Source organism: Leucopleurus acutus (assembly GCF_964270905.1).
Source record: "Leucopleurus acutus genome assembly, chromosome: 5".
Lineage (NCBI taxonomy): Eukaryota > Metazoa > Chordata > Mammalia > Artiodactyla > Delphinidae > Leucopleurus > Leucopleurus acutus.
In genome coordinates this window covers 3,218,017-3,244,955 of record NC_139147.1, presented here as the reverse complement: position 1 = coordinate 3,244,955, position 26,939 = coordinate 3,218,017, and the positions used below count along the sequence as shown (strand labels likewise).

At 50.7% G+C, this 26,939-nt stretch overlaps 1 protein-coding gene across 1 annotated transcript in view; it reads left to right on the top strand.

Moving 5' to 3' along the window:
• The first annotated feature begins 1,290 nt into the window (after positions 1–1,290).
• The window catches only part of SLC37A1 (solute carrier family 37 member 1), a 66,709-nt gene continuing 41,060 nt past the window's right edge, over positions 1,291–26,939 (top strand). The window contains exons 1-5 of the mRNA XM_082839488.1: positions 1,291–1,395; positions 7,449–7,638; positions 15,922–16,003; positions 23,848–23,980; positions 24,629–24,707. Coding sequence (XP_082695614.1) covers positions 7,583–7,638; positions 15,922–16,003; positions 23,848–23,980; positions 24,629–24,707 — 350 coding nt within the window. The 5' untranslated portion in view covers positions 1,291–1,395; positions 7,449–7,582. The remainder of the gene's footprint in view (positions 1,396–7,448; positions 7,639–15,921; positions 16,004–23,847; positions 23,981–24,628; positions 24,708–26,939) is intronic.

Sequence of the window (26,939 nt, the reverse complement as noted above, 5' to 3'; positions counted from 1 at the left end):
CCACGTGAGGGGCGTGTCACACACACACACACACACACACACACACACAGGTGTGATCAAAGATGGTTCACCACAGCCGATCGTGGGCCCCATTTTCACTTAATACGAGGCTAGTCTCATGAGTCTGACCCCTGAGAGGAGGTAATAAGAATAATGTCCAGGAGACCAAGGCTGGCCCCCTTTAGTGCCGGTCCTTTCTCGGGAAGCCCGGCTCCGCTGCTGTCCGGGAGGACTTACCTTGAGGACAAAGGGTCCTTGGGGAGCTCTTCTTTGGTCAGCTTCGAACTCAAGCCCGGGCGCCCGCAGGCAGGTGCAAGGAGCGGGGACCGCGGGGAGGAGTCCTGAGCGGCGGTGGCCCGGGGTCTCCTGGTGGCGGCGTCCCCGCCCGGCCTCCCCGGGGCTGGCTGGGCCTCCGGGTGCGCTCCGGGGCCGCGGGAGGAGCGGCGAGGGGATGAGGGGGAGGGGCCGAGCCGCCGCCGCCGCCCGGCCGGGCGCCCCGCTGCCTCAGGAAAGTGAAAGGGCCGCCGGGGCCTCCGCGCGCCGCCCCAGGAAGTCGCGAGCAGGAAGCGCCGGCGGCGCCCGGGCCGGGCAGCGGGGCGCCGGCCTGGGGGCGCCGGCGAGACGCGGGGACCGGGAGGGGGCCGGTGGGGAGCGGGCGGCGCGGGGACCCCCTCCGCACAGCCCGCGCCGGCCGGGCCGCGGGACTCGGGCGCCGCGGCCGAGCGACACCTGCCAGCGCGGGCGACGGGCGGGGAGGCCGGGGGTCCCTGCGCCGGGCGCGCGTCTTTGTGCTCGTCCGGGGCGGAGGCGTCCGGCGGGCCCCGGGCGCGGGGCGGCCCCTGCAGCGGGCGGGGGCGGGGCTGGAGGAGCGGCCGGGCGCCCCCGGAGCCGGCGAGCGGACCCCGGGGGAGCCGGTGCCGGGCGGGCAGCCGCCCAGCGGAGCCCCGGGCGGGGGCGAGCCCAGCCGTCCTCCGGGCCTTTTCCCCGGCCGGGCGACCGCGGTGACAGCCCAGCCCGGGGCTCGAGAGGGGAGCCCCGCGCGGGGTGGGCGGCGCGGCGGGGCGTGGGTGTGCCCGCCAGTCCTCCTCCGGGACGGGCCGCCGGGGAGGAGCCGACGCCAAAGCCGGCGGGAGGCTCGGAGCGCCGGCTCCCTGGGCCTTCGGCTTGTTCGTCTGAGCAGCTGGTTCCCGGAGCCGGTGAGCCTCCTGGAGGGATTTGACTGGACTCAAAGCCCCGGAAAGTCACCGGCTTCGGGGCCCCAACCGTCAGGCTCTTCTTTCCAACACCCCCCAGCCGCCGGCCCTCCCAGCCTCTGCAGCCACGCTGCTGATCCTGGGGACCTGGCGACCTAGGACCGCGACCAGGATCCTGGAAGGCCCCTCTGCACACCGCCAGGTTTGGATTTCTCCGGGTGGAATTCCAAAGCCCGCCTTCCCTTTATTCTCCCTGAGCTTTCTGTCTGGAAAGTGCCCACCTGCCCTTGAATCTGAATTGTGTGAGGATGTTCGAGTTGGTAACTAGATGAGATCTCACCCTCCCCCCACGGCCCCTTCTTTAATGTCTTTTAAGGTCAGCCTTGAGAACCCAGGGCTCTGGGCCTCCGGAGTCTCACCGTGTGGTTTTGGAACGGCATTTGCATGTTCCGTGTTGTACCCGCCACCTTGAGGTTCTGTTTGTTGGTGGGAGAAAGTGGTACAGGTAGAGGATTCCTTTTTGTATTTAAGCCCAGGAAAGAAACACTGGCTATTGTCATTAACTTTTAATATTGCTTACAGCCTTTAAAGCACAGACCATACAAAGTGTTTTCTCTGAAAATGAAGCTGTGTTTCTCTTTCTCTCTCTCTCTCTCTCTCTCTCTCTCTCTCTCTCTCCCCTAAAAGAAAAATGTCTGAAAACTTGTTTGGGGAACATGCATTCCCCCCGCCCCCTTTCAGTGTTACGCACATCATTTTGAGACTCATTTTCGTCTCCAGCGAGTACGAACTGTTCCCCGGGTAGTGTGCTGAGGGTGGGGCTCCAGACGTGTATTGCCCTCAGGTCATCCCATTTTATAGTTATGTAGTTTATAGAGTAGGTTGGGCGCTTCCGGAACATGGATATAAAAATGTATATTTTAGATTATAAGACAGATGCTCTAATGGGGTGTCTCTGAAGTTGCTATCTTTAACAGTAGGATGAAACTGGGTATTCTGACACTTTTCCCTACTGGAGTGGTGAGTTCCAAGGGTGCCTATTAAGAGCCGTTTTTTTAAAAGTGCGTTTTCTTTTCTATGTGCTTGGATTATGTGCCAAAAACGGGGCTTAAACCAAGTGATCTGCTCCAGTTCTGCCGCCCTCTCTTTGGAGGAGACCTGCCCAGAGGAAGCAGGTTGGAGGGAGGAGGGCACTGAGGGAAACTGGACCAACCTGAATTTGCCCCACAGCGTCCAGCCAACCCAGATCAGCCTCCGGGCCTCTTCCTCGACAAGGCAGTGGGGCTCACAGGAGAGCACGGAATTTGTCACTGATGACCTTGGCGGTCTTGACTGGCTGTCGCTGGAATGATTTTCAGTGGGCACCGTCTAGGCTTTGGAGGAAGGGGCCTCATTAAATAGAGCTCTTAATGTCCTACGTGTAAAATCTCTATGTTTACACATCTTAATTGCACTTACAGTGAAAACTTATAGCGCTTGAGTTCACCCATTTTACAGAGGTAAGAACCATGGTTTTAAAAGGAAATCAAGATTTTTTTTTTCCTGCTGACTTTTCCAATGTCTTCTGATTTCTTTTTTTTTTAACATTACAGGTTTTACCAGAATTGAATTGAGGTTCATTGATTAGTTGATGTAATAGATGGCAATAGACTATTTCCAGATGAGCTGTAGGTACCTAGAGAAGCAGCATCTGGACAGAGGAGGAAAGTTGACTCTGACCATCCATTTCCAGGTGCTGTAAAACTTAGACCAAATCCTTTCCTCTAAAGGAATCACTCAAAGATTGTTTCTCAAAGTATATTTAGGCCCAAACAGGAGCCCACTCATTCTGAGCAGAATTTTAGTAAAATGGTTTTTTTAAATCTAGAGATTTGAGCAGAAACATTGCGAAGCACTTGTGGAGCTTGGTTCAGCGCACCTCCTGACCGCTCGCTCTGTGCTGGGTTCTGAACCAGGGGATGGGGACCAGGCGGCTGCCTGCAGCGCTGGGCCTTCCTCCCTGATTTCTACTGAGAACGACACCAGCTGCTGTTTACTGAGCATCTCCTCCACACCGGGCTCTGTGCTGAGGGCTGTCCATGGATCACTCATTTCATATTTATAACAGCCCTAAGTAGGTACCATCATCCCTATTTTTTAGCTGGGGAAGGTGAGGGAGCAGAAAGCTGGTGGCGTGCCCGGGATTACCCAGCCCAGGGTCAGCTGTCGGGGCAGGTGGCACTCTGGTGGGATGAAGAGCTGCGGCTGTGACATAGTTAGGGCCCCGGTGGGGTGTGGGTGCAGGCCGAGTGGCCAGGCTGGCTGTCCAGAGGAAAGCTGTAGTTCCCCTGGCTGGAGCAGAGGGGCCTCAGTGCCTCACTGAGAGGAGATGGGGGGAGTGGGGAGGGTGTGAGAGCTTGGCAGGGTGCATTTTGAAAACTCACTCTGGAGGGAGAGCGGGAATGAACATGGGAAAACTCTTAATTGGGAAGACACAGGCACTGAGGAAGAGTTGAGGTCTTCTGAATCGGAACTATTTGCTATTACTTATCTGTTCTCTCAAGGAAGTTGTTTAAAGACACTGAATACATTTCAGCTTTAACTCGAGATGAACGTTTAGTCAAAAGTAGCTTTCTTGAACAACGTTATATAACCTGTGACTTTTCGATAAGCTTTAAGGTGGAACAGTGCATGCTTCTGCATGCACTGTGTGCTGTGTGATTTAATGCATGGGTCCCAAAGATTCCTTGTCACCGAACACAGGAGAAAAACTGAAGAATGGCACGAGTCGTGAGGTTGGCTTTGGGGCAGGGGACCAGGCCTCCCTGCGCCTTCTTTCCCGTCTGGCTCTGCCTTCAGCCCTGACTGCAGAATGGGGCCGTTTTCCAAGGCCTCTGAGGTGACCACAGGTGTGAGAAATGAGGTGGCACAGACGAGCTGAAAGTCACTCCCACGGCATTCGTGCATTTAGACTCCATCGCAAAGCCACAGTCAGATGATGGGCTTCATGACCTGCCACCTTGTCCAGGCCGATGTTCCTCTCTGTTACTGGCTCAGACGTAGCCCGGGACACAGCTTGGGGGAATGGAGCGCGGCCAGTTCCCTGGCACCCTGGTGATGGAGCACCTGGTGCGACCACTGGGCACATATGGGTCTCCTGTGAAGATGAATGTTAGCTCTGCAGAGTACTGTGATTGGGAGTGAACAGGTTGATCTCAGGAGGGCTTCCAGATAAAGAGGAATTCAGTGGTTCTTTCTTTTTTTTTTTCTACTGTCCATCTGTTTATTATTTTTTTAACATCTTTATTGGAGTATAATTGCTTTACAATGGTGTGTTAGTTTCTGCTTTATAACAAAGTGAATCAGTTATACATACACATATGTTCCCATATCTCCTCCCTCTTGCATCTCCCTCCCTCCCACCCTCCCTATCCCACCCCTCCAGGCTGTCACAAAGCACCAAGCTGATCTCCCTGTGCTCTGCGACTGCTTCCCACTAGCTATCTACCTTACGTTTGGTAGTATATGTATGTCCATGCTTCTCTCTCGCTTTGTCACAGCTTACCCTTCCCCCTCCCTGTGTCCTCAAGTCCATTCTCTAATAGGTCTGTGTCTTTATTTCCGTCTTACCCCTAGGTACTTCATGACCTTTTTTTTTTTTCTTTAGATTCCATGTATATGTGTTAGCATACGGTATTTGTTTTTCTCTTTCTGACTTACTTCACTCTGTATGACAGACTATAGGTCCATCCACCTCACTGCAAATAACTCAATTTCGTTCCTTTTTATGGCTGAGTAATATTCCATTGTATATATGTGCCACATCTTCTTTATCCATTCATCCAATGATGGACACTTAGGCTGCTTCCATGTCCTGGCTATTGTAAATAGAGCTGCAATGAACATTTTGGTACATAACTCTTTTTGAATTATAGTTTTCTCAGGGTATATGCCCAGTAGTGGGATTGCTGGGTCATATGGTAGTTCTATTTGTAGTTTTTTAAGGAACCTCCATACTGTTCTCCATAGTGGCTGTACCAATCCACATTCCCACCAGCAGTGCAAGAATGTTCCCTTTTCTCCACACCCTCTCCAGCATTTATTGTTTCTAGACTTTTTGATGATGACCATTCTGACCGGTGTGAGATGATATCTCATTGTAGTTTTGATTTGCATTTCTCTAATGATCAATGATGTTGAGCATTCTTTCATGTGTTTGTTGGCAATCTGTATATCTTCTTTGGAGAAATGTCTATTTAGGTCTTCTGCCCATTTTTGGATTGGGTTGTTTTTTTTTTGTTATTGAGCTGCATGAACTGCTTATAAATTTTGGAGATTAATCCTTTGTCAGTTGCTTCATTTGCAAATATTTTCTCCCATTCTGAGGGTCGTCTTTTGGTCTTGTTTATGGTTTCCTTTGCTGTGCAAAAGCTTTGAAATTTCATTAGGTCCCACTTGTTTATTTTTGGTTTTATTTCCATTCCTCTAGGAGGTGGGTCAAAAAGGATCTTGCTGTGATTTATGTCATAGAGCATTCTGCCTATGTTTTCCTCTAAGGGTTTGATAGTGTCTGGCCTTACATTTAGGTCTTTAATCCATTTTGAGTTTATTTTTGTGTATGATGTTAGGGAGTGTTCTAATTTCATACTTTTACATGTACCTGTCCAGTTTTCCCAGCACCTCTTATTGAAGAGGCTGTCTTTTCTCCACTGTATATTCTTGCCTGCTTTATCAAAGATAAGGTGACCATATGTGTATGGGTTTATCTCTGGGCTTTCTATCCTGTTCCATTGATCTATATTTCAGTTTTTGTGCCAGTACCATACTGTCTTGATTTCTGTAGCTTTGTAGTATAGTCTGAAGTCAGGGAGCCTGATTCCTCCAGCTCCGTTTTTCGTTCTCAAGATTGCTTTGGCTATTCTGGGTCTTTTGTGTTTCCATACAAATTGTGAAATTTTTTGTTCTAGTTCTGTGAAAAATGCCAGTGGTAGTTTGATAGGGATTGCATTGAATCTGTAGATTGCTTTGGGTAGTAGAGTCATTTTCACAATGTTGATTCTTCCAATCCAAGAACAGGGTATATCTCTCCATTTATTTGTATCATCTTTAATTTCTTTCATCAGTGTCTTATAATTTTCTGCATACAGGTCTCTTGTCTCCTTAGGTAGGTTTATTCCTAGATATTTTATTCTTTTTGTTGCAATGGTAAGTGGGAGTGTTTTCTTAATTTCACTTTCAGATTTTTCATCATTAGTGTATAAAAATGCCAGAGATTTCTGTGCATTAATTTTGTATCCTGCTACTTTACCAAATTCATTGATTAGCTCTAGTAGTTTTCTGGTAGCATCTTTAGGATTCTGTATGTATAGTATCATGTCATCTGCAAACAGTGACAGCTTTACTTCTTCTTTTCCTATTTGGATTCCTTTTATTTCTTTTTCTTCTCTGATTGCTGTGGCTAAAACTTCCAAAACTATGTTGAATAATAGTGGTGAGAGTGGACATCCTTGTCTTGTTCCTGATCTTAGTGGAAATGGTTTCAGTTTTTCACCATTGAGGACGATGTTGGCTGTGGGTTTGTCATATATGGCCTTTATTATGTTGAGGAAAGTTCCCTCTGTGCCTACTTGCTGGAGAGTTTTTATCATAAATGGGTGTTGAATTTTGTTGAAAGCTTTCTCTGCATCTATTGAGATGATCATATGTTTCTTTTGTTCAATTTGTTAATATGGTGTATCACGTTGATTGATTTGCGTAATATTGAAGAATCCTTGCATTCCTGGGATAAACCCCACTTGATCATGGTGTATGATCCTTTTACTGTGCTGTTGGATTCTGTTTGCTAGTATTTTGTTGAGGATTTTTGCATCTATGTTCATCAGTGATATTGGCCTGTAGTTTTCTTTCTTTGTGACATCGTTGTCTGGTTTTGGTATCAGGGTGATGGTGGCCTCGTAGAATGAGTTTGGGAGTGTTCCTCCCTCTGCTATATTTTGGAAGAGTTTGAGAAGGATAGCTGTTAGCTCTTCTGTAATCAGTGGTTCTTTCTTACACATCATGTGAAGTTCATTTCAGTGACCTTTGAACAAGCTGCCCCCCCGAGGACGGATGCTCTACCCCTACCTGGTGGCTCTCGTGGTGGGAGCGCCCTGTTGCAGGGAGGTCCAGCTCTGCTGTGGGCTGGGTGGCCACACCACGTGTGGTTACTTCTGCCAGGGCCTCCGACGGTGCCATTGTCAGAACACTTGACTTTTCCATCCCTCCTTCTCCTTACAGAGAGCCGAGCCTCTGCTGGAAGGAAGAGGGGAGGCGAGACCCCACAGGACACCCCTGCATTCTTCCCAGGATTAAGAACCTATTTATGAAGCATCTTATTTCGTGACCGAAGCTCCACGGTCAGTGAGACGTAAATGGCCCCACTTCCCCCCGGCATTCGCTTCATCGTCTCGTTCTCCAGGGATCAGTGGTAAGTCCTTGGGCACGGTGCCTCCGTGCAGCCAGTGCCCCCTGCCCCCAGTTTCATGATAAAACGCACGTGGATGACCAGCCTCCCCATAACTGTCGAATGGTTTATTGGTGGTGGAAGCGGTGACCAGGAACACGGCTGAGCTGTCCATCTTTGGTTCTGACAGTGACAGACAGACTGAAAACCTTCGAGGTTTTCAGGGGTTTCTGGTCCACTGAAGATAATCCTGGCCCCCACCCACAGAAAAATGACCACTGACTACTGGCAGGATAATAAAAGGGCTGTGGGTGAAATAAGTATATTAACTCTGAGCTTAGTGAGTGGCCTCGCTGAGTCAGGACTTTCAGAGAAAAAATGAAATCTGAACAAGTTACACGCAGATCACTTTGTGTTCTGAGAGCGCCTGGTGTGCTCTGAGAAGCTTTCTCACAGGAGATTCGTGAATCCCACACTCCCTGGAGCAGGCAGATGGTAAGGGCGGAGTGCAGAGCTGGGCTGTCTAGTCTCTAACCCACACTCTCAGTGGGTTTTCTCCCCTGCTGATCTCTGTTGGGAAGGAAGAATTGTTCCTCTACCCTCATAGGTTGAATGATTGGGGGCCTGTGAATTAAACTGACAGAAAAACAGATTCACAAGAGAAAAGACAGATTTAACCACGTATGTGTGGGAGTTCACAGAAAAACGTGACTCCAGGGGGCCTTAGAATTGGGCGATTGCATGCCATCTTAATAGGGGAAGAGGGGCAAGAGAAGGGCGCTTTTGGGAAAACAGGTAACTTTTTGGAAAGGTAAATGTGCCCTTAGGAGACTAGCTGAGAGCTAGGATACCGTTGTGCCAGTGTCTGTTTAGGTGTGACGTGGACACGTCCCGTTTCTGGCATTAAGACTCAGTCTCTGCTGGCTGCTCCCCGGGGAGGATGTATGACAGCTGAGTTCTTTCGCAGAGGCTCTGCTTTTAGGCAGATAAGCGATTTCAGGACTCACGCGTCTTCTGCTCGAAATAACGCTGATGCTGCAGCAGCGTGTTCCGAGTCCCTTCGGCCCGTCTCACCGGCGCGCTCTTGGCCTCCACACCTTTTGCAGCTTCTCAGGCCCAGGCTGGTGGGTGGAGCGCCCACAGGATCTCAGGTGTGACTTCAGACATCTGGCTCTTGCCACAGCAGTTCGCTTGTCCACTCGTCTCCCGTCTACTGCTAATCTAGCCACAAGTGGTTCCCTTTTATTTAGCGGGTGCTTATCTTTCCCTTGTTTTGAAACTTTATTTTGATACAATTTCGAACTCACAGAAGAAAATAAGCATGTTACCAGGAGCTCCTGTAGAACTCTTATAATCACAAATTCTATTTTTTTTTTTTAAGGTTGAGACCTACAGAGATAGAAAGGTGCTTCTCACACTTTAGTGTGCCTGGGAATCACCTGAAACATGTTAAAATGCAGATTCTGATGCAGTAGATCTGGGTGGTGACTTCATTTCCCAGGTGATGCGGTGCTTTGCGTCCATAGGCCACACTGTGAGTTGCAAGGAGATAGCGTATTTGTCTTCATTTCTATTCCGTCTCTACCTCCAACTTGCTCTTTGACCTTGAAAGGTTATTTCACCTTTCTAGATCTCAGCTTCCTTAGCTGTAAAGGAAGAGAATTAGCTTTTCTTCTAACATTCCTGCGAAGGACATTTTTTCTGTTTTTCTACCCAGCATGCGTTGCCTCTTCCTCACAGCACTTTGATTTCCTTTGGGGAACTGACTTCCCTCCTTTGTGTGCAGGTGTGATAGGTAGGTGAGTCTCCGGATTTTCCATCCCGTTATGGCAGCCCCGTGACCTTCCGCCAGAGCCCAGGTCCAGCAGGAGGCAGGAGAGGACCTAAGGTGGGCTACGGGCCTCTCTCTCCTGGGACTTTCCGTCTTGAGTTGAGTGAACCTAGGGCAGAGGAAATGGTGAATCGCCTCTGGCCCAGCCGTGGGGGGCCAGGTTCAACTGGCAGACAAATTCTTAACATTGTCCTCATTTGCTTCTCCCCTACTTTCTCTCATCTCTGTGTGTGTGTGTGTGTGTGTGTGTGTGTGTGTGTGTGTGTGTGTAGATGTACGTATACACACACACACATTTTTTCCTGAACCATTTGAAAGCAAGTTAAAGACATTATGCCCTTTTATTTCTAAATACTTCAGTATGTACTTCCTGTGAACAAGACATTTTCATATAACTGCACACAAAGATCAAAATAAGCAAGCTTAACAGTTATAATGCTATTATCTAATCCACAGTCCACACTCAAAATTATATCAAATGTCCAATAATGTCTTTCATAGATTTTTTTTCCCTGGGCCAGGATCTCGCCTGGGGCCACACTTTGCATTTGGTTGTCCTGTGGGTTTAGTCGCCTTTAATTTGGAGCTGTTTCTTGGCCGTCCTTTGTCTTTCATGAGCTTGCCATGTATGAAGGATACAAGCCATTTATCTTATAGACTGCCCCTTGTTGTGTGTGTGTCTGGCATTTCTTCATGGTTAGGTTCAGATTATGCATCTTTGTCAGGAATAACACAGAAGAGAGACAGCTTCTCGCTGATGGTAAAGGAGTTACGAATATTGGTGGCGGGGGAGGAGGGACAGAATGAACCGTGTGGTGTTGGGTTGGAATTAAAGATATCAAGAAGAACTGGAGAGGAAGTAGGGGGAGAAATGTGTGTGTGTGTGGTGTGTGTGTATGTAGTAGGTGTGTGTGTGTGTTGTGTATGTATGAGGGGGTGTCGTGTGTGCGTGTATGTAAAATGCCCTCTCTCTGCCCGCTGAGGGGCCCTGGGGACAGTAACACCCCAGCAGCAGTGAGCACACCCGGTGCTGGGTCTCAGTTTCTCTGTAACGTTTCCCACCGAAGGAGCCAGTCAGGCATCCTTGGAGGCTGGGTCAGCACTGGGCAGAGAAAGTGAGATGAGCCTGGAATATCTTGTGCCAAGAAATAAGGAAGTGCTTAAAAATGAAGGGGCGCTGACTGGCCCAATCGGGGATGAGATTTGAAATAAACGATACCAGTAATGGCTTATAGCCCATTGAATAAAACAAGCATCCAGTGAGTCCATTCTGCTCTAACTAAATAATGCATAAATGGGAGGAAGGAAAGCTCCTTCCTGCAGTACAACGCCAGCCGCTAAGTAGAGCAGGAGTGTCCACGCTGGAGCGTCGCCCCCTGAAACCATCAGGGCTGCTTGGTTTAGGCAAGGATCATCGATGGACACACACGACGGGGGGAAGGTTGGAGGAACAGGATATCTATGTAACCTCAAAGTACGTACCCACAAACTCCTTATTGACTACTAGAGGGAAAAACTGTAGCTCTTCTGAGGGGTGACCACGCAGAAAGCCCCTAAACCAGGCGGTCAGTGATAACATCACTGACGTCGTGGCCCTCCTTTAGGGTGCTCTGGAGAGACAAGGTATGCCTCGTTTCCTTGTTCCTAAATGAGGGATGTCTGCTTACTAATTTCTGTGCCAAACGATACTGTTCAGTGACTCTCGTCTAAAGAACTTTTTACTTATTTGCATATGACCGAGATAAATAACACTCAGATGAGGAAACAATATTCTCCCTTGAGTCTCTGAATTGTCTGGGAATGCCTGCGGCATTCTAGAACATTGCTGAGGAAGCTTTGAAGGTGCCTTGCTGAGATAGGCTTTTTTTGCTAGAAACTTGGGGTTAACCCAAACACTATTCTTGTCGTGTTGGTGGATACAGAGAATGCTATCTATTGTTACAGAAAGTAAGTGGAACACTGATGAAGTAAAGGTCTAAATAATTCATTTTTAATTGTATTTGCTTAATATTCATAAGCCTAAATGTAACACAAAGCAGAAATTAAAGTATCGGATTATATTCGTATCCTGGCGCTGCTATAACAAGTCCACAAACTGGGTGGCTTAAAAGAACAGAAATTGGGGCTTCCCTGGTGGCGCAGTGGTTGGGAGTCTGCCTGCCGATGCAGGGGACGCGGGTTCGTGCCCCGGTCCGGGAAGATCCCACATGCCGCGGAGCGGCTGGGCCCGTGAGCCATGGCCGCTGAGCCTGCGCGTCCGGAGACTGTGCTCCGCAATGGGAGAGGCCACAACAGTGAAAGGCCCGCGTACCGCAAAAAAAGAAAATTAATTTTCTCATGGTTCTGGAAGGCAGACGTCTGAGATCAAGGTGTCAGTAGGGCCTTACTCCCATGGAAGGCTCAAGGGAAGCACGCTTCCTTGCCTCTTCCCATTTCTGGCGGCTGCTGGCGGTCCTAGTTTTCCTTGTCCAGCTCTACCTGCATCACCACGTGGCCTTCCTCCCTGTCTGTCTCTGTGTCTCCCCCTGGCCTTTTATAAGGACACGGAGCTGGATTTAGGATCTTAGTGGATTTTAGGTCGTACGTGAGTTAAGTATGACCTCAACGTAACTAATTACATCTGCAAGACCCGATTTCCAAATGAGGCCACATTCTAAAATTTATGGTGGACATCAATTTTTGGGGGGACAGTATTCAACCCACTGCGAGATGGATAAAAGGAAACAAATATTATCCAAAGTCCTTGCTTCACAAGTGATAAAGGAAGAGGGTGGACGAGGATAGAATTACAAAATGAGAAAGGGCTTCTGGAGGATTGTTTAATCCCCATAACCCAGGATAACCCTGCAGAAGTAAAAAGTCTGCTCGCTCTCCCGGACGGGGGTATTGCCATGGCTGCTAGGAAGGCACCAGCCCCACAGTGGTTTAAAAGTGACCAGTGGGGCTGTGTTTAGGCCTTCCAGAAGTGGAAAGCTCAGCCTCTAGCTGCTGGGTCTTCCCCTCTCCTCAAACCCTACGTAATAAGATGAGGAAGGAGAGAGGAAGGATTTGAAAACAGAGGGAGTAGAGTTGGCCTGATCCTGGCGAAATGAAAGATCGGGTTCCTCTTTAGGCGACATACATTCTGTGTGTGTCTAGGAAACTCCCGGTTTGCAGGGTAGGTTGACCCTTTGCCCTGATTCTGCAGAGCAGGTTCCCTCCAAGAACCCTGCTAACTGGCAGGCCAGTACTGTTCCCAAAGGACCTGATTCATCAAGGTGTTTCACCTCCACCCAAAACTGAACTGAAAATGTCTGGAGGCAGGTTCTCCACTCTGTAGCCCTCGGTGTTCTCGGGGCTTTCATGGTTGTGCTCCAGCGTGTGGCATCCCCCAGCACGGGGCGGTCATGGGAACCACTTCCACCCCTGCAGGCTCTGGGCAGGTGAGCATCCCATGCAAGACCGCCCGCTAGACAAGAAGGCGAGGGCCGGGGAATGGCCGCTGGCTTCCAATAACCTGGACAGCTTGACAGCCTAGGAATGAATGCAGGTGTGTTAGGGCCCCAGGGGTCTTCAGACCTGATCGAGGCATATGGACGAGCTCGTTATTTCAGGGTTTATTTATTCTATTTAATAAATATATTAAATGCACTTAATAAAACTAGGATATTTATAAGTGGAATGTTCTGGGTAGAGAGTGGAGACCATGAACCTGAGGCCCATTTTCCTTTTAAATTTATTTATTTGATTTTTGGCTGCGTTGGGTCTTTGTTGCTGTGCACGCGCTTTCTCTAGTTGCGGCAAGTGGGGGCTACTCTTCGTTGTGGTGCGTGGGCTTCTCATTGCGGTGGTTTCTCTTGTTGTGGAGCACGGGCTCTAGGCACGCGGGCTTCGGTAGTTGTGGCACGACGGCTCAGTAGTTGTGGCTTGCGGGCTCAGTAGTTGTGGCTCACAGGCTCTAGAGCACAGGCTCAGTAGTTGTGGCGCATGGGCTCAGTTGCTCCGCGACGTGTGGGATCTTCCCGGACCAGGGCTCGAACCCGTGTCGCTGCATTGGCAGGTGGATTCTTAACCACTGCGCCACCAGGGAAGCCCCCCAAGGCCCATTTAAGTAGACCTGCTCTTTCCAAATCCTTGTGAGCTGGGTGATGATGAAATTCAGAGTCTCCTGGCCAATGGCACACCTGTAAGCTGGTTGTGTGTAGAATCCTTGAGGGCTCCAAGTCCTCTCAGACTCTGATTTGGGAGGGGCTGGAGGTAACTCAGACTGAGAGTATTTTCTTACTCCTTGTGGAGATGGGAAAAGGGAGCTCTGTACCCAGATGGGGGCCGATCGGGGTCCCCCACAGTCCACACTAGCCCTAGCAAGTGGGCATCAAGCAACCAATGGGTCTAGCTATGGGCTGGAAATTCGGGTGTTGAAAGTTCCAGTGGCCTAGAACCTTCATAAGCTGGTGCACAGGAGCAGGGGGTGGGATGTGGAGAGCTTCCAGCAAGGAATTGAGAGACCTCCACCCCCTACCAAAACGGATGACTTTCAGAAACACAAGGACAAAAGCCTAGACTTTTGTCACAGGTCCGCTGTACTTGCATAGTCTGTGTTCTTTGCAATAGACGACACACTCACTTGGTTTTAGTTTCACTTTTTTCCTACCTGCTCGTTGGCAGGGGCTCAAAGAGAAAAATCCTAGGAAAACCATCAGTAAATGTTTCCTTGATGACGTCGGCGTGGTGTGCCCTCACTAAGCGCAGGTGTTCCAGAGGTTGACGGTTTGAGTCCCACGGTACTACCAAGCCTTTTTTCCCACCTGAAATATGACCTTTTGTTAAAAAGCTGGCAATATTTATTTGACTCCTGCCTTTTCTGGTGGCCAGGGAGCCAGACACCCTCAGGAGTCTTCGTGTTAGTCCAGAAAGCTACCCTTGAGAAGTAAATCACAGCATTGGAAACGTGGGTGGGAGACAGAAGGAAGGTCCTCTCCTCATCGAGGGCCTTGAATGAGCCGCCTCCCCGGGGGCCGTGGCCCCCCTGCAGCCCCTGTCTGTTCCGTCGCCCCTGCCTCCGCCTTGGGTCATTATGGATTTAAGCCCGCACGCAGTTGGAAGGTCATTGGCCTTTGCAGACCAGAACAGGACGGGTTCTTCAGGGTTAGGGGCCCCAAGGACTTTATCCTCCTGACCCGTTGTCTTCCCCGAAGGGCCGCTTTTCTATAGGGTGTTTCAAACATTTAGAACCACATTTAGACCTGAATGAACTTTCATCTTCTTGCTAAAGTATCTTCTTGTCTGTAGTCTCCATACACCTCAGCACTTCCTCTCGAACTGCTTTTCTCATAAACCAAGCGCAGCAGCAGGGCTTTGGGCCACTAGTTTTTATGCCATTGGCCTTATTCATAGCTTGTCAGCGTCACTGAGTTGTTCTCACTGAAGCCAGTGAAATAGTTATATTTCTGCCTTGCTGTGTCCTTCTAAAAAGTAAAAAATAAATATGATCTTAAACGCCCAGGGTAGCAGGCTTATAAGTCGCTTGCAGTTGATTCCGTTACGAACTAAATCATCATTCCTTTTTGTCTGCTTTGTAAACCCATGTGTACATCTGTGTCCCAGGTTTCTCTTTGGTTAGTTTTTCCCATGATGGTTTAAATAGTTTCAATTAACAAAGTAAAAGTGGCACATTTTTAAAATATTGTAGTGGTGTTATAAACAGGATTGATCTTTGATGTAGGACTAAGTAAAAAAAATACAGCATAAGGAAATTTAAGAATCCCGTTGCAATGGATTCTTAATGCACCTTTTTTATTTTAATTGAAGTATGGTTGGTTTACAACGTTGTGTTTAATTTCTGCCGTACAGCAAAGTGATACATGTATGTGTTCGTTATACACATATATGTTCGTTTTCATATTCTCTTCCATTGTGGATTATCACAGGATATCGACTATAGCTGCCTGTGCTCTACAGTAGGACCTTGTTGTCTATCCATTCCCTATGTAGTAGTTTGCATCTACTGATCCCAAACTCCCAGTCCAGCCCTCCCGTCCGCTTCCCTCCCCCGTGGCAACCACAAGTCTGTTCTCTATGTCTGTGAGTCTGTTTCTGTTTTGCAGATAGGTTCACTTGTGTCATATTTTAGATTCCACATATAAGTGATATCATATGACATTTGTCTTTCGCTTTCTGACTCACTTCACTTCGTATGATCATCTCTAGGCCCATCCGTGTTGCTGCAAATGGCATTACTACATTCTGTCTTACGGATGAGTAATATTCCATTGCATATATGCACCACATCTCGTTTATCCATTCACCTGTCGATGGGCGTTGAGGCTGTTTCCATGTCTTGGCTATTGTAACTAGTGCTGCTGTGAACAAACAGAAGGTGCATGTATCTTTTCAAATGACGGTTTTGTCTGGGTGTACGCCCAGGAGTGGGGTTGCTGGATCATACGGCGTCTTATATTATTTTATGTCATCCCTGCCACTGTTTTGTGTTTCAGGTACAGAGCCTTCATTTTTATTTTGACATTTTTGCTGTATGCAAGTTTTCACTTATCTCGAAAGCCTATCAGCATAGTTAAGGTAAGAAATCATTGAAAGCACCCGATGTCATTTCCGGCCTGTAATCTCCGTAAGGAACTAGTGAGCCGGTTGGGGGGAAGGGGAGTTTGGGGGAGGGCAGTAAGATAAACGGAGAGAATGGAGTGCTGAGAAGCAAGGTACTTTGCTGCTTTGGTTGTTAGTTTTTCTTTTCTGGAATTAATAGCTTTAAAATGCTTTTGGGATTTATAGTTTCAGAGGTGCTATACTTTCGGTTATATTCGTTGACTGTCCCAGAATTCTAAAGCTTAATTACATATCTATTCTGTCTTGTGTGAACTTGCCCTCCGAATATATCCAGTCTAAAAATGTTCCCCAAGTTGCTTCTGCCGTCATTAGGCTTTGATCCTAAGTCTGGCAGTGGTGGTGTTTCTCCATTATTCTTAGAACACTGAGTTCCTGTGCGAGTGATGGGTGGGCAGGAAGTTATTAAGCAGGCATTTAACTCGACTTGGGGAAAAGAAGATTAAAGGAGACAGTCCTACGTAGTAGCCAGCTGTAACCTGGGGAAAAGCAGAGTCATTTTCTTACCCTCACTGGAATGACATCATTTTGCCTGCAGACTGTCAGCTGGCTTGAATGGCTGCTGAGCCTTTATCATAGAAGGGACGGGGAAATCGTCCAGGGCCAAAGGTAGTTCATTTACAGCCCGACCACCCCTCCGTCACTTTCTCCTCATTGACCGGGACGCAGGTCCAGGACTGTGATTCCACTGACCTTTGTAGTCCTGCCTCCTCTGCTCCCCGGGTCGGGGGGAGGAGGGGCCGACTGCTGGACAGCTGTCGTCTCGGGCTCCCGGCCGGTGGCAGAGGCAGTGCCGAGGCTGTTGCTTCTCTGGGCGGTTCTGTGTTCCCCGGTCTCCAGCAACTCCCAGTGGGCGTGAAACATCATCCCTCTACTCCAAGGATCCTAAAATTCCTCCTCGACCCCTAGTAAGCAGGAATTTCCCCGGCCCTTCCGGTCGCTTGCAAACTTCTCCCTTTTTTAATGTACGAAGTTTGAATAACTATGGCAATCTTTGCAGACCTTTTATAATGCAGTTTTCAAAACAGAGAAAAGGATGGGACAGGAGAGGGTGGGCGTCATCCACTTGACCAGTGTCTCTAATATCAGTACCGAGGACCAACCGCCCCTGTCAACTTAAATACTACTAATTCCTGCCTTCCTGGTTAGGGAAATACACATATGGCTCAAGAGAAAGGCAAGTTATGAAAAGGGAGGAGACCGTTGAAGGGACCTTAGAGAGTGCCTAGAACTGAAGGAGCCGGCGGGGTCGGGAGCCTTCCTGCGGCTCCGATGGATCCTGCAAGCCCGGGCGAGGGTCCTGGGGCCAGTCCTGGCCTGCTGAGGGCGTCGCGATGCAGCAGCAGCCTGACAGGCGCGGGGCCCGTGTTGGGACCGAGGCAGCATGCTGAGGGGGGCTGGCCACTGGAGGGTCTCCTTCTGGTGGCCACGAGGGTCCCCATTTAGCCAGGAAGGGATGCGGCATTGTTCCAGGCCACTCTCGCGGCTTCCCCGTCGGGGAAGCCCCGTCGGGGCTTAGTGATGAGGGGTCCGGCTCTTAGTTAAGTTTTCATCAGTCACGGTGACTGCCACTGGCTGAGCCCCGCGCCTGACAAGGTGCGCGCCTCCCTTATTTAATCTCATCGTCACGGCCGTCCTGTGCGTGTCCTTTTGAGGAAACTGAGACTCAGGGGCCTAATTCCTCTGTGAATTAGGCCAGGGCCACCTCAGGTGAATTCCACAGGGTCGGGCTGACTCCAGGGTCCCTGCCCTTACCCTCCCTGCCACGGGTCTCTAGGGCAGGTGTAAGAAGCTGGGTACAGTCGCAGCATCACACCCAGATTTTCTTCAACACACAGATTGTCTGACTTAGCACCTTAAACGTGCCTGGATGTGTGGATTGGCCTAACGCAGAACCCCGGGGCTTCTTTGCCTTCTGAGACAGATAAGATGTCACACTCCATACGACTTTGCAATGCCTTGTGCTGTATTTAGCTCATCTTATTTATAAAACTAGAAGTAGTAACGGTGCTGTTGACCCAAGGAACAGCCTGAATTATCTATAACCTACATTTATTAGCACATTATGAGCAAAACGAAATTAAAATACATTTGCGTAGCTGGAATTGATCACCAGGGGTGATGAATCCTAAAGTGATTCGTATTCTTTAATGTCACTTCCAGGGACGTGACATGTCGTGGTGGCACGAGGCTACTCTGTTTAGACTTAGTTTAACCACTGATGAAACCTTTCATTTTTCTCTGATTTTAGTATATAGCAAAAAGGAAAAATAAGTGACAGTAATGAAAACAGGGCTGGGAGGAGGTGGGGTTACAACCCCGCTGTCTTCTGAGAGCTGCTCCAGTGCTAGCCCTGCCTCTTAACTGGAGGCCGATGGACAGGTGGGGCCTGCACACTGCCCGAGGGACACTCTGGGGGGCTCTTCCCTGGCCCCCCACCCCCGGGCTGGGCCAGAACAAAAGCCTGAAAGCAGAGGGTTCTCGGGGAGAGCCTGAGATGCAGGGGATCCCCAAGGGGAGCCGTCACATTGACCGGTCTGAGTGTGAATGTCCAGCCCTCTCTGCACACACGGGACCCAGGAAAAGAAAGCCGTGAAATCCTCAGTGGCGGACAGAAAACAAAGCCTGAAAGGCTGGAAGTGCGTACCTTGGCTTTGGGTGGGAAACTTGCTATCTGGAAAGTTCTACCGTTCCCAGTATTCCTGTTTAAATAGGACACAACTCCAATGAAAATCTCAGCAATGTCTTTTTTAACTGAATAAAATAATCTTAGAGTTTATGTGAAAAGAATGACCAAGAATTAATTACCAAGGAAAGTGTGGAAAAGGGAACATTTTTTAAGCCACTGTAATCAAATTATTATGGTATTGCACGAGGATAGACAAAGAGGCCAGCAGAAAAATACAGAAAATACTGTGGAAACCTACAGTAGAATGGCTGACAGAGGCGACGGGAAAAGCATAGTTCGTCCAATAAATGGTGTTGACACAACTGCAGATTCATCTGGAAGAAATCAAGTTGAACCCCTATCTTGTAAAGAATAGATGGATGGATTAAAGATTTAAATGTAAAAAATAAAAAGTAAAAATCCAAGAACAAGATGATGTCCCTCTTAGGGGTATGAAGTTGGGAAATCCAAAGGAATGATGGACGGAGGGGGTGAAGAGGCAGTTCACAGGCAAGGGATATAGGGATATGCCACTTTATACCCACAAATTGGCAAAACCCCTGAAAGAGTAATAGCCCCTGTTGCTGGCAGTGATGGCGGGAGAAGACTTTCAGGTACGGGTGACAGAGATGTGAAGTGTTACGGCCTTTTGGAAAGCATCTGGGTAATGCCTGTCCTTCAGTCCTGCTTCTGGGAATCTTGTCCGTAAGAATGGAAGCGCCAGCCCTTAGGAGTATTTGCATAAGCATCTTTTTTGTAGCATTGTCTGCAATTTTTTTTTTAAAGGAAAGAAATAAAACGTGGCTATTCTGTGAACTTACTCAGCAGCTGAAAGTGTGAATAAATTGTGGCACATCCATATTCCGATATGTGCAACCACTTAAAAGAATTAATTGGAGCCAAACCAGTCGACTCAGAAAGACTCCCAGCAGGTATTTTTGAGTCAGAAGAGTCAAGGTGGACATAAGTCCACGTAGAATGATCCCATTTAAAAGAAAAAGACAGTGACCCGAAAGCTTCCCTGTGTATTTCTGTACACCTTTGTGAGTGGGTGTACCTTTGCATATGCAGGCGTGTGTCTGGTCCATTTTCACGTGGCTCCTGTGCACTGACCACCTCCTGGGTGCTGGGGCCCAGGTTGTCTGTTCTTCCTGTTTTGAGCGCTGTCTCATCCACTCTTGCTGCTGTAGCAAAATACCATCGACTGGGTGGCTGTAGCCAGCAGACATTTGTTGCTCACAGTTCTGAAGGCTGGACGTCCCAGGTCAGGGTGGGTGCAGCAGGGTCAGTTTCCGGTGAGGGCCCTCTTCCAGCTTGCAGACGGCCGCTTCCCTGTAGCTTCACTTGGTGGAAGGTTGAGGAGCTCTCTGGGGTGCGTTTAAAAGAGCACTAATCCCATTCATGAGGGCTCCACCCTCATGACCTAATCACCTGCTAAAGGCCCTACCTCCTAGTACCATCACCTCGGGGGTTAGGTTTCAACACGTGAATTTGGTGGGAACGCCAGCCTTCAGAGCATAGCGGGCGCCAGAGCTTTCATGTCGCTTCTAGGACTTCTTTTGCATAATGCTTTGGAGAGTTCTTTTAACCGAGAGCTTCATAAAAGGAGTCTAAAGGACTAGTTAAAATAAATGGACCCACACAACCTAACGAACCCTAGAAAATTTACTACACATATACACTCTGTATAGATCATGGACACACACGTGCACGTACGTGCGCACACACGACACTCCGTGTGTCGTTCAGAGATGAAGTGAAGCTGACGCAACCCCCCTCCTCCTGATGAGGCCCGAATCCCCGGCTCTCAGCCTCCTGCCCCTCTCAGCATCTTCTGGACCCCTTCCCCACTCCCACAGGCAACGAGCAGCTCGCTGTAGCCTCGGCCAGAGAACCGAAGAGCCCATGCTTTTGGAATGAGTGGGCGCATGAGGAGTTTCTCAGGGTGAAGCTGCTCAGATCCAGACTTTAGCGCGTAGAGTCTTCGTTAATGTACATTTACGTAAATACATCGGTGCCTAAGGGACTGCACGGGCCGGCGTGCGTGGCGCTCACGGGGAACGTGTCTGCTGCAGCTCCAGCTGCCCAGTGCTGGGGGTGGAGGGCGCTAGAGAGGGGATCTGTAGGTGGGAGGTAAGTGCACACCCCCGTGTCTCTGCCCCTCCCCCCCACATGGTGCTTCGTGACGTCATGGCTGTTTTCTGCATCCTTCCATCATGTCCACACCTGTCTTCTCTCACTCCCCACCCACCCACCCCACCCCCCGCCCACCTTCCAGTCACTCTGGCGTCTTGCGGTTTATTGTGTTGTTGCCGTTCCTTTGTGTATTACACAGACATTTCTAAACACTTATGAGCCCCGTGCACCTGGAATGTTCCATTCTGCTCTTCCCCCTTGGCGTTTCACAGCCGTATTTCTCGGCTGCCACATTGGCTTTTGAATGATCGACTTTCAATCACTGCCTGGTGTATTTTGATTAATTTCATGTGTTATCTGTTGAAAGGCACATGTGTAAGAAATTTGCAAAGGAGACTGCTTTTATGAAAGCAAAGGACTAGCTCCCCACCCCCAAAATGATTTTATAACCTGGTAAGGATCAGTTCACCTGGTGAGTTTTCTTTCTGACAAACTAAGTTTATCTTAGTTGCATTAATCCTTAATTTTCCTGCAAACACCAGGTTTGGGGAGTAAAACTCATTGGAAAGTTAAAATACGGCAGAGTCTTACTAAAAGCTAACATGTGGTCGTTTAATACCCTCAGAACTCTTTATGCTCAAGTAATGCCAAGCCTTTTATTGCTTTTGCTCCGGCTCCTCAGCGGGGTGGGCTGGAGATTGCATTTCTCATATGAAGGAGGACGGCTGGGGAGAGAAGGGAGCTGAATGAGATTAGGGCCAGCTGGAGGCCCTGGGGTGCCCCTGTGGGTGGACCCCAAACACACAGCTGCCAGTCGCTGCGCCTTTCTGGGAGAGGGACCCGGAGAGGAGCTCTCTGCACACACCTCCACACGCCCGTCTTTACAGCAGCGCCGACGGGCCGCGCTGTGCCGGCTTCTTAAGAGGCTGCGGGGAGTCCCCGTGAGCCGGCCGAGGTTGGAAACTGGGACAGCAGCACCAGGATCCCGGCTCGGAGCCCGTCTCCGGGACCGGCACCGGCACCTCTCATCCCGGGACAAACCAAAACAGAAAACCTCTTCTGCTTGTTCATGAAACAAAAAGGGATGATTTCTAATCCTTTATATCCCCCGTGCATGGTGAAGGAGGATGTGGACCTGCCAGTGGGAGCCGCGTCCATAACGGTCCTCTTCCCAGGCTTCCGTGTAAGGCGTGTGTTAGGAACCCCACGCCAGCCCCGCTCGAGGGTCCCCCTCAGCCCATGGGGGTCCTTGCGTCCTGCCTGTGGCTCCCTTATTGAAAGGTGAATAGACAGCATCAGTGGTGCCTGCAGGCCCGCTGGCTTCCAAGAGAAGCAGCAGAGAAAGGTGGGCGGACGCCCCTGACTTCTGAAGGCAAAGAGGAGAAGGAAATGATCACATCAGGCGGGTGGGGACGTGCTGGTTATCCAGCTTTATGCAGAGAGGCAGGGCTCCCCCGTGTCCCCGTCCCAAATTCACAGCCACGTCCACAGTTTCTCAGGCGGGCAGGGAAGGGGCTCTGAGGATCCCAGGATGGCGGCGCCCGGCCTCCACCACCGGGGAGTGGGAGCTCGGCAGGGGAAAGCTGTCTGCAAAGTGTTACTTTGAGTTTGGAAAGCGGAACCTCGGCTAGTTTTAGCGGAACCTTGTGTTTAAATTACAGCAGAGCAGCCCAGCGAAGATGACAAAGCCACGTAACCACAGAGTGGCTGGGTCCCGTGTGCCAGGCCGGGTCTCGGGGGCGTGTGTCCGTGTAAGATCAGGTGTCCCGCCGTGGCTGGCCACAGCCCTAGCAAGGCGGCCTTTTGAAGGAGATCGGCCTCTTTAGTGACCCCTCCCGAAGAGGCGGGGAACCCACAAAGCGCAGGTGGTGGACAGGCCTCCTGGCTGCCCCCTGCACCTGGCGGACTGGGGTGCAGCTCCCTGCCCGCTGCCCTGTGTCTTGACCCCGGGGTAGATGTTCCTTCCGGGGCCAGGCTTCCTCACAGCCCCCCAGGCCCAGCCTCTCTCAGGTCGCAGCTCACTAAAGGCCGCCCCTTCGGGACCTCTGCTCCCCCTGAGGGCCACCGCCTTGACCTTGAGGACGCCTCCTTTCTGCCCTCGCTCACACCTGATGGATCGGTTCATCTGAGCCCCGTGTAGCGGAAACCCCAGAAAGCGCCCAGCAGGGGAGAAGTGGGAGCCGGGGGCCACCTGGGAGGGGACACGTGGTGGCACCGCAGGCACATGGAGTCCTGTCTGCTGCCCCTTGTGTTTTAAGGAACAAGTCACCTGTTACTCAGGTCCCCATACCAGGACGGCCCCGGCTGCCCTGCGGCACTTTTCTGGAAGTGTGGATGCCTCCTTAAGGAGCACCTTGAGCTAGTTTTGGGCGGGGGGGGGGGGGGGGGGGCGGGGGGGGGTTGACATGTGATTTGCACATAGTAAAGTGCACAGATCTGCGGTGTCTAGCCCTGCAAATATTTACACGCTCACCCGGGAAATCATCACGCAGGTTAAGGTCTGGTCCCGTCACTGTTGCCCTTCCCTAGGTGATGAACGTCACCTGGATTCATTCATTTCCCTCCTCCGGAGCTTCGTAAACAGAGTCTCCCATTTGTGCTCCTTTGTGTCAGGCTTATTTTGTTTCGAGATTCATCCTCGTCCTTGTGGACCTGTAAGTTGTAGTCAATGATATAAATCCAGCAGGATGAATCCACTCTTCCGTTCTGGGCAGGTGGGCCCCCATGCTGCCCGGCTGCTCTGAGCAGTCGTCTCTGGGTGGCCCAGTACAGGCTGTGTTGGCTGTGTCTCAGGAGGAGACGGCCGCTAGGGAGCTGGAGGAACCGTCCTCGTTGGCAGGCACTCTGTGGGTTCCCTAGACACACTACCCCAGAGGTGCCGTATCCCCCTAGAACGCAGTCACCCTAGGACAGCTGTAGGGAGAGGGGCGGCTGAGCCCCACCTGAGTGCACTCTCTCTCTCTCTCTCTGGCTTCTGTCCTCCCCATGGATGTCCCAGGGTGAGCTGCACAGCTACTGCACGGCTTCATATGAGGGGGAGGTCGGATTCCACAGCCAGAGCCCAAAAGCCGGGGACACCCCCGCTCAGCAGCTCCCAGACAACGGGACCAACTGTGGCTGGGCCCCATTTGGTGAGTTCTCCGTCCGTGCCCCTGCTTTCGTCCCGTGACTGAAGCTGGCCTTCCCTGCGAGCCTCCTCCACAGGTGGCAGTCCCCGCGCCGGCTGGCTGATCTCAGCAGCGGTGACGATGCTGTCAGATGCAGCCGCGCCTCCAGGTGCAAACTAACCTCTCCTCCCAGCAAACCAGCCTCGCACCTTCAGCTGCTGCACGTTTCCCGTGCCCGTGTGCAGGGGTGTCGCTCAGTGGTCAGATCTGCTGCAGGTCATCTTCAGGTTGCATTTGTCCAAGCTGGAAGTTAGGACTTACAGAGCGTAAGCTGTGGGTGGAGAGAAGAGAGCAATCTCAGAGCTGTGGTGTGGGGCTGGCCTGGGGGGCCCGAACCAAAGCCGGGGTAACATGTGAAACAGAACAGAACCCACAAGCTCACCGCCAGCAATGGGGGTTTGACCTGATGGGAGTAACGTTTATGTAGCGATTATTGGAAACATGGTGACTTGATTTCCAGTTGCTGTATTTTCTGTGTTCCCTTCTGAGGACGCCGCCCAGACGTAGAGAGCAGAGGTCGCGTATGTCATTGTACCTCTCCCGGACATAAATTGGTGTTTAGTGAAAAGTAAACAATACCCTCCTTTTCCTGTTGCTTTTCGCCCCACGTAGATCAGGACAACTTCCAGCAGCTGCTCGGCGCCCTGGACTACTCCTTCCTGTGTGCGTACGCTGTTGGCATGTACCTGAGGTAGGTCTGGCTAAGACTGCAAGACCCAGGTGGTCCGCTGGGTGCAGAGCGCAGCTCAGGTACGGCTGAAGACGCGGCCCCGCCCGCAGGTGGCTGGTCCTCCGGTCTCTCCTCAGAGACAAGGGTGAGGTGGAAGCCAGCACACGGCCCGGGTGTCCTGCAGATCGGGCAGACTGTCCTCGGACGGCTTTCCTGGCCCCGGGGTTGGATGCACCGTGAGCCCTGCCGGGACCCGGTCTCTCAGGAGCAGGGCCCTGGCAGCTCCCCACCCGGTGAGCACGGCAGAGCCTCCTCTTCTCTGGTTTCAGGGGCCGCCGTCTCTTTCCTAACCCCGCCTGGCATCAGAGCAGTTCACACAGCGGGTGCTTGGCGTGTCCACCTGGATGGCCCACTAGGCCGGAACAGAGCCTCCCCTGAGTGCCAGAGGCCGTCCTGCCTGGCGGTGGGAGGTGTGGACCCCAGAGGCACGTTGCTGGGATTCGATCCCGGCTTGACGGCCCGCTCGGGTGGCTTTGGACGAGTTACCGCACCTCCTTGGGCCTCAGTTTCCCCTTTGCAACATGGGGGAAACAGTAGTTCTTAACTCACAGGAGTGTGGTGAGGTTTAACTGAGTTAATACGTGCAGAATGCTCAGAACAGGGCCTGGCCCGTGCTGTGTTCCCAGTGCCTGTTACATACGATCGTTAGCCCACTCTTTTTTTTTTTTTTTTTTTTTCTGTGGTACGCGGGCCTCTCACTGTTGTGGCCTCTCCCGTTGCGGAGCACAGGCTCCGGACGCGCAGGCTCAGCGGCCATGGCTCACGGGCCCAGCCGCTCCGCGGCACGTGGGATCCTCCCGGACCGGGGCACGAACCCGCGTCCCCCGCATCGGCAGGCGGACTCTCAACCACTGCGCCACCAGGGAAGCCCCGTTAACCCATTCTTGATCCAGTTCTGAATTGGCCTAGGGAGGTGGTAAACATTAGTGGGTAATAACAGGACGTGCAGTTGGCCGGTTAAAAACTACTGCTACTGTGTCAGTCCAGCCAGGTTTAACAGGAAGAACAAAACAAAACTTACAGGGACTAAGGCCTTTAGTCCAAAGAGGGCTTTGTTCAGAGACACAGAGTTTCAGAGCTTTGGGAATCTCTGGAATCCCTGTAAACGTTTACCTTCTTCCCTGAGATCCACCCAGACTGTGTTATCACCGAGACCTGGACCCCCTCCCCAGCTCAGGACCGTCTGGTGTCTGGTACCCAGACAGGCGGTTTCTGCTGATGGAGTGGCTGTCGCCCCTTTGTTGAACTTGCACATCTGCATGGAGCTGCAGGGCTTGTCCGAGTGCGGGATGCATAACACGGATGCGGCGCAGAACGGGAGCCCAGCTGCGGAGAAGGACGGCGTAAGCCTCAGGCGCCTTCGGGCGTGGGCTGCAACCGGGCTGCCAGCCGCATTCCATCCTGCGGTCAAATATTTATGTTCTAAAAGCCGCAGTTTTACTGGACACCAATCATCAATAATATAAAAAGACCCCAAGGTTGGAGTGTGTTTTTCTCAGTCACTAGAAAACACTAGTTAAAGGTGGTTCTCAGCTGGGAGTGATGTTGTCTGCTAGGAAGCATTTAGCAATATCTGGAGATAGTTTTGGTCATCTCAGCTGGAGAAGGGGGTGCTACTGGCATCTAGTGGGCAGAGACCGGGGGTGCCGCTAAGTGTGCTACAGGACACAAGACAGCCCCTCGCCACAAAGAATTACCCGGCCCAACATGCAAGGGTGCTGAGGCTAAGAAACCTGGTTTGAATAAAGTGGTTTCATTATTGCTTATTTATTGGCAAAGATCGTTCTTCATGCAACTCGCCAACGAAGGCTCTTATTAAATAATTTTATTTTATTGTGAAATAGCATTATGTATTTCATAATAACCTAATGTGAAGTCCACAGTGGACTCGTGACGGGGATGAGGGTATACCCTGCTTCCTTGCATGCTTCCTCGCATGGCTTCTTAGTGACATCATGACACGTTGCTAGTGAGATGGATGGTGTTAGCGTAGCAGGTAACTCAGACGTGGTGGCACCTTTGCTAACCCAGGTCATTGCTGGCAGGTTCAAGCAGGTGTGGCGTGGCCTTTATTACCTGTAGGAGCCTGATACGACATGGAATGCTGTCCATTCCGTTAGGCCTTTTCTATAAAACTTGAAAATAGAGACCAAGTTGAGTCCCAGTATGGTCTAGCAAGACTAGAGGACGTTT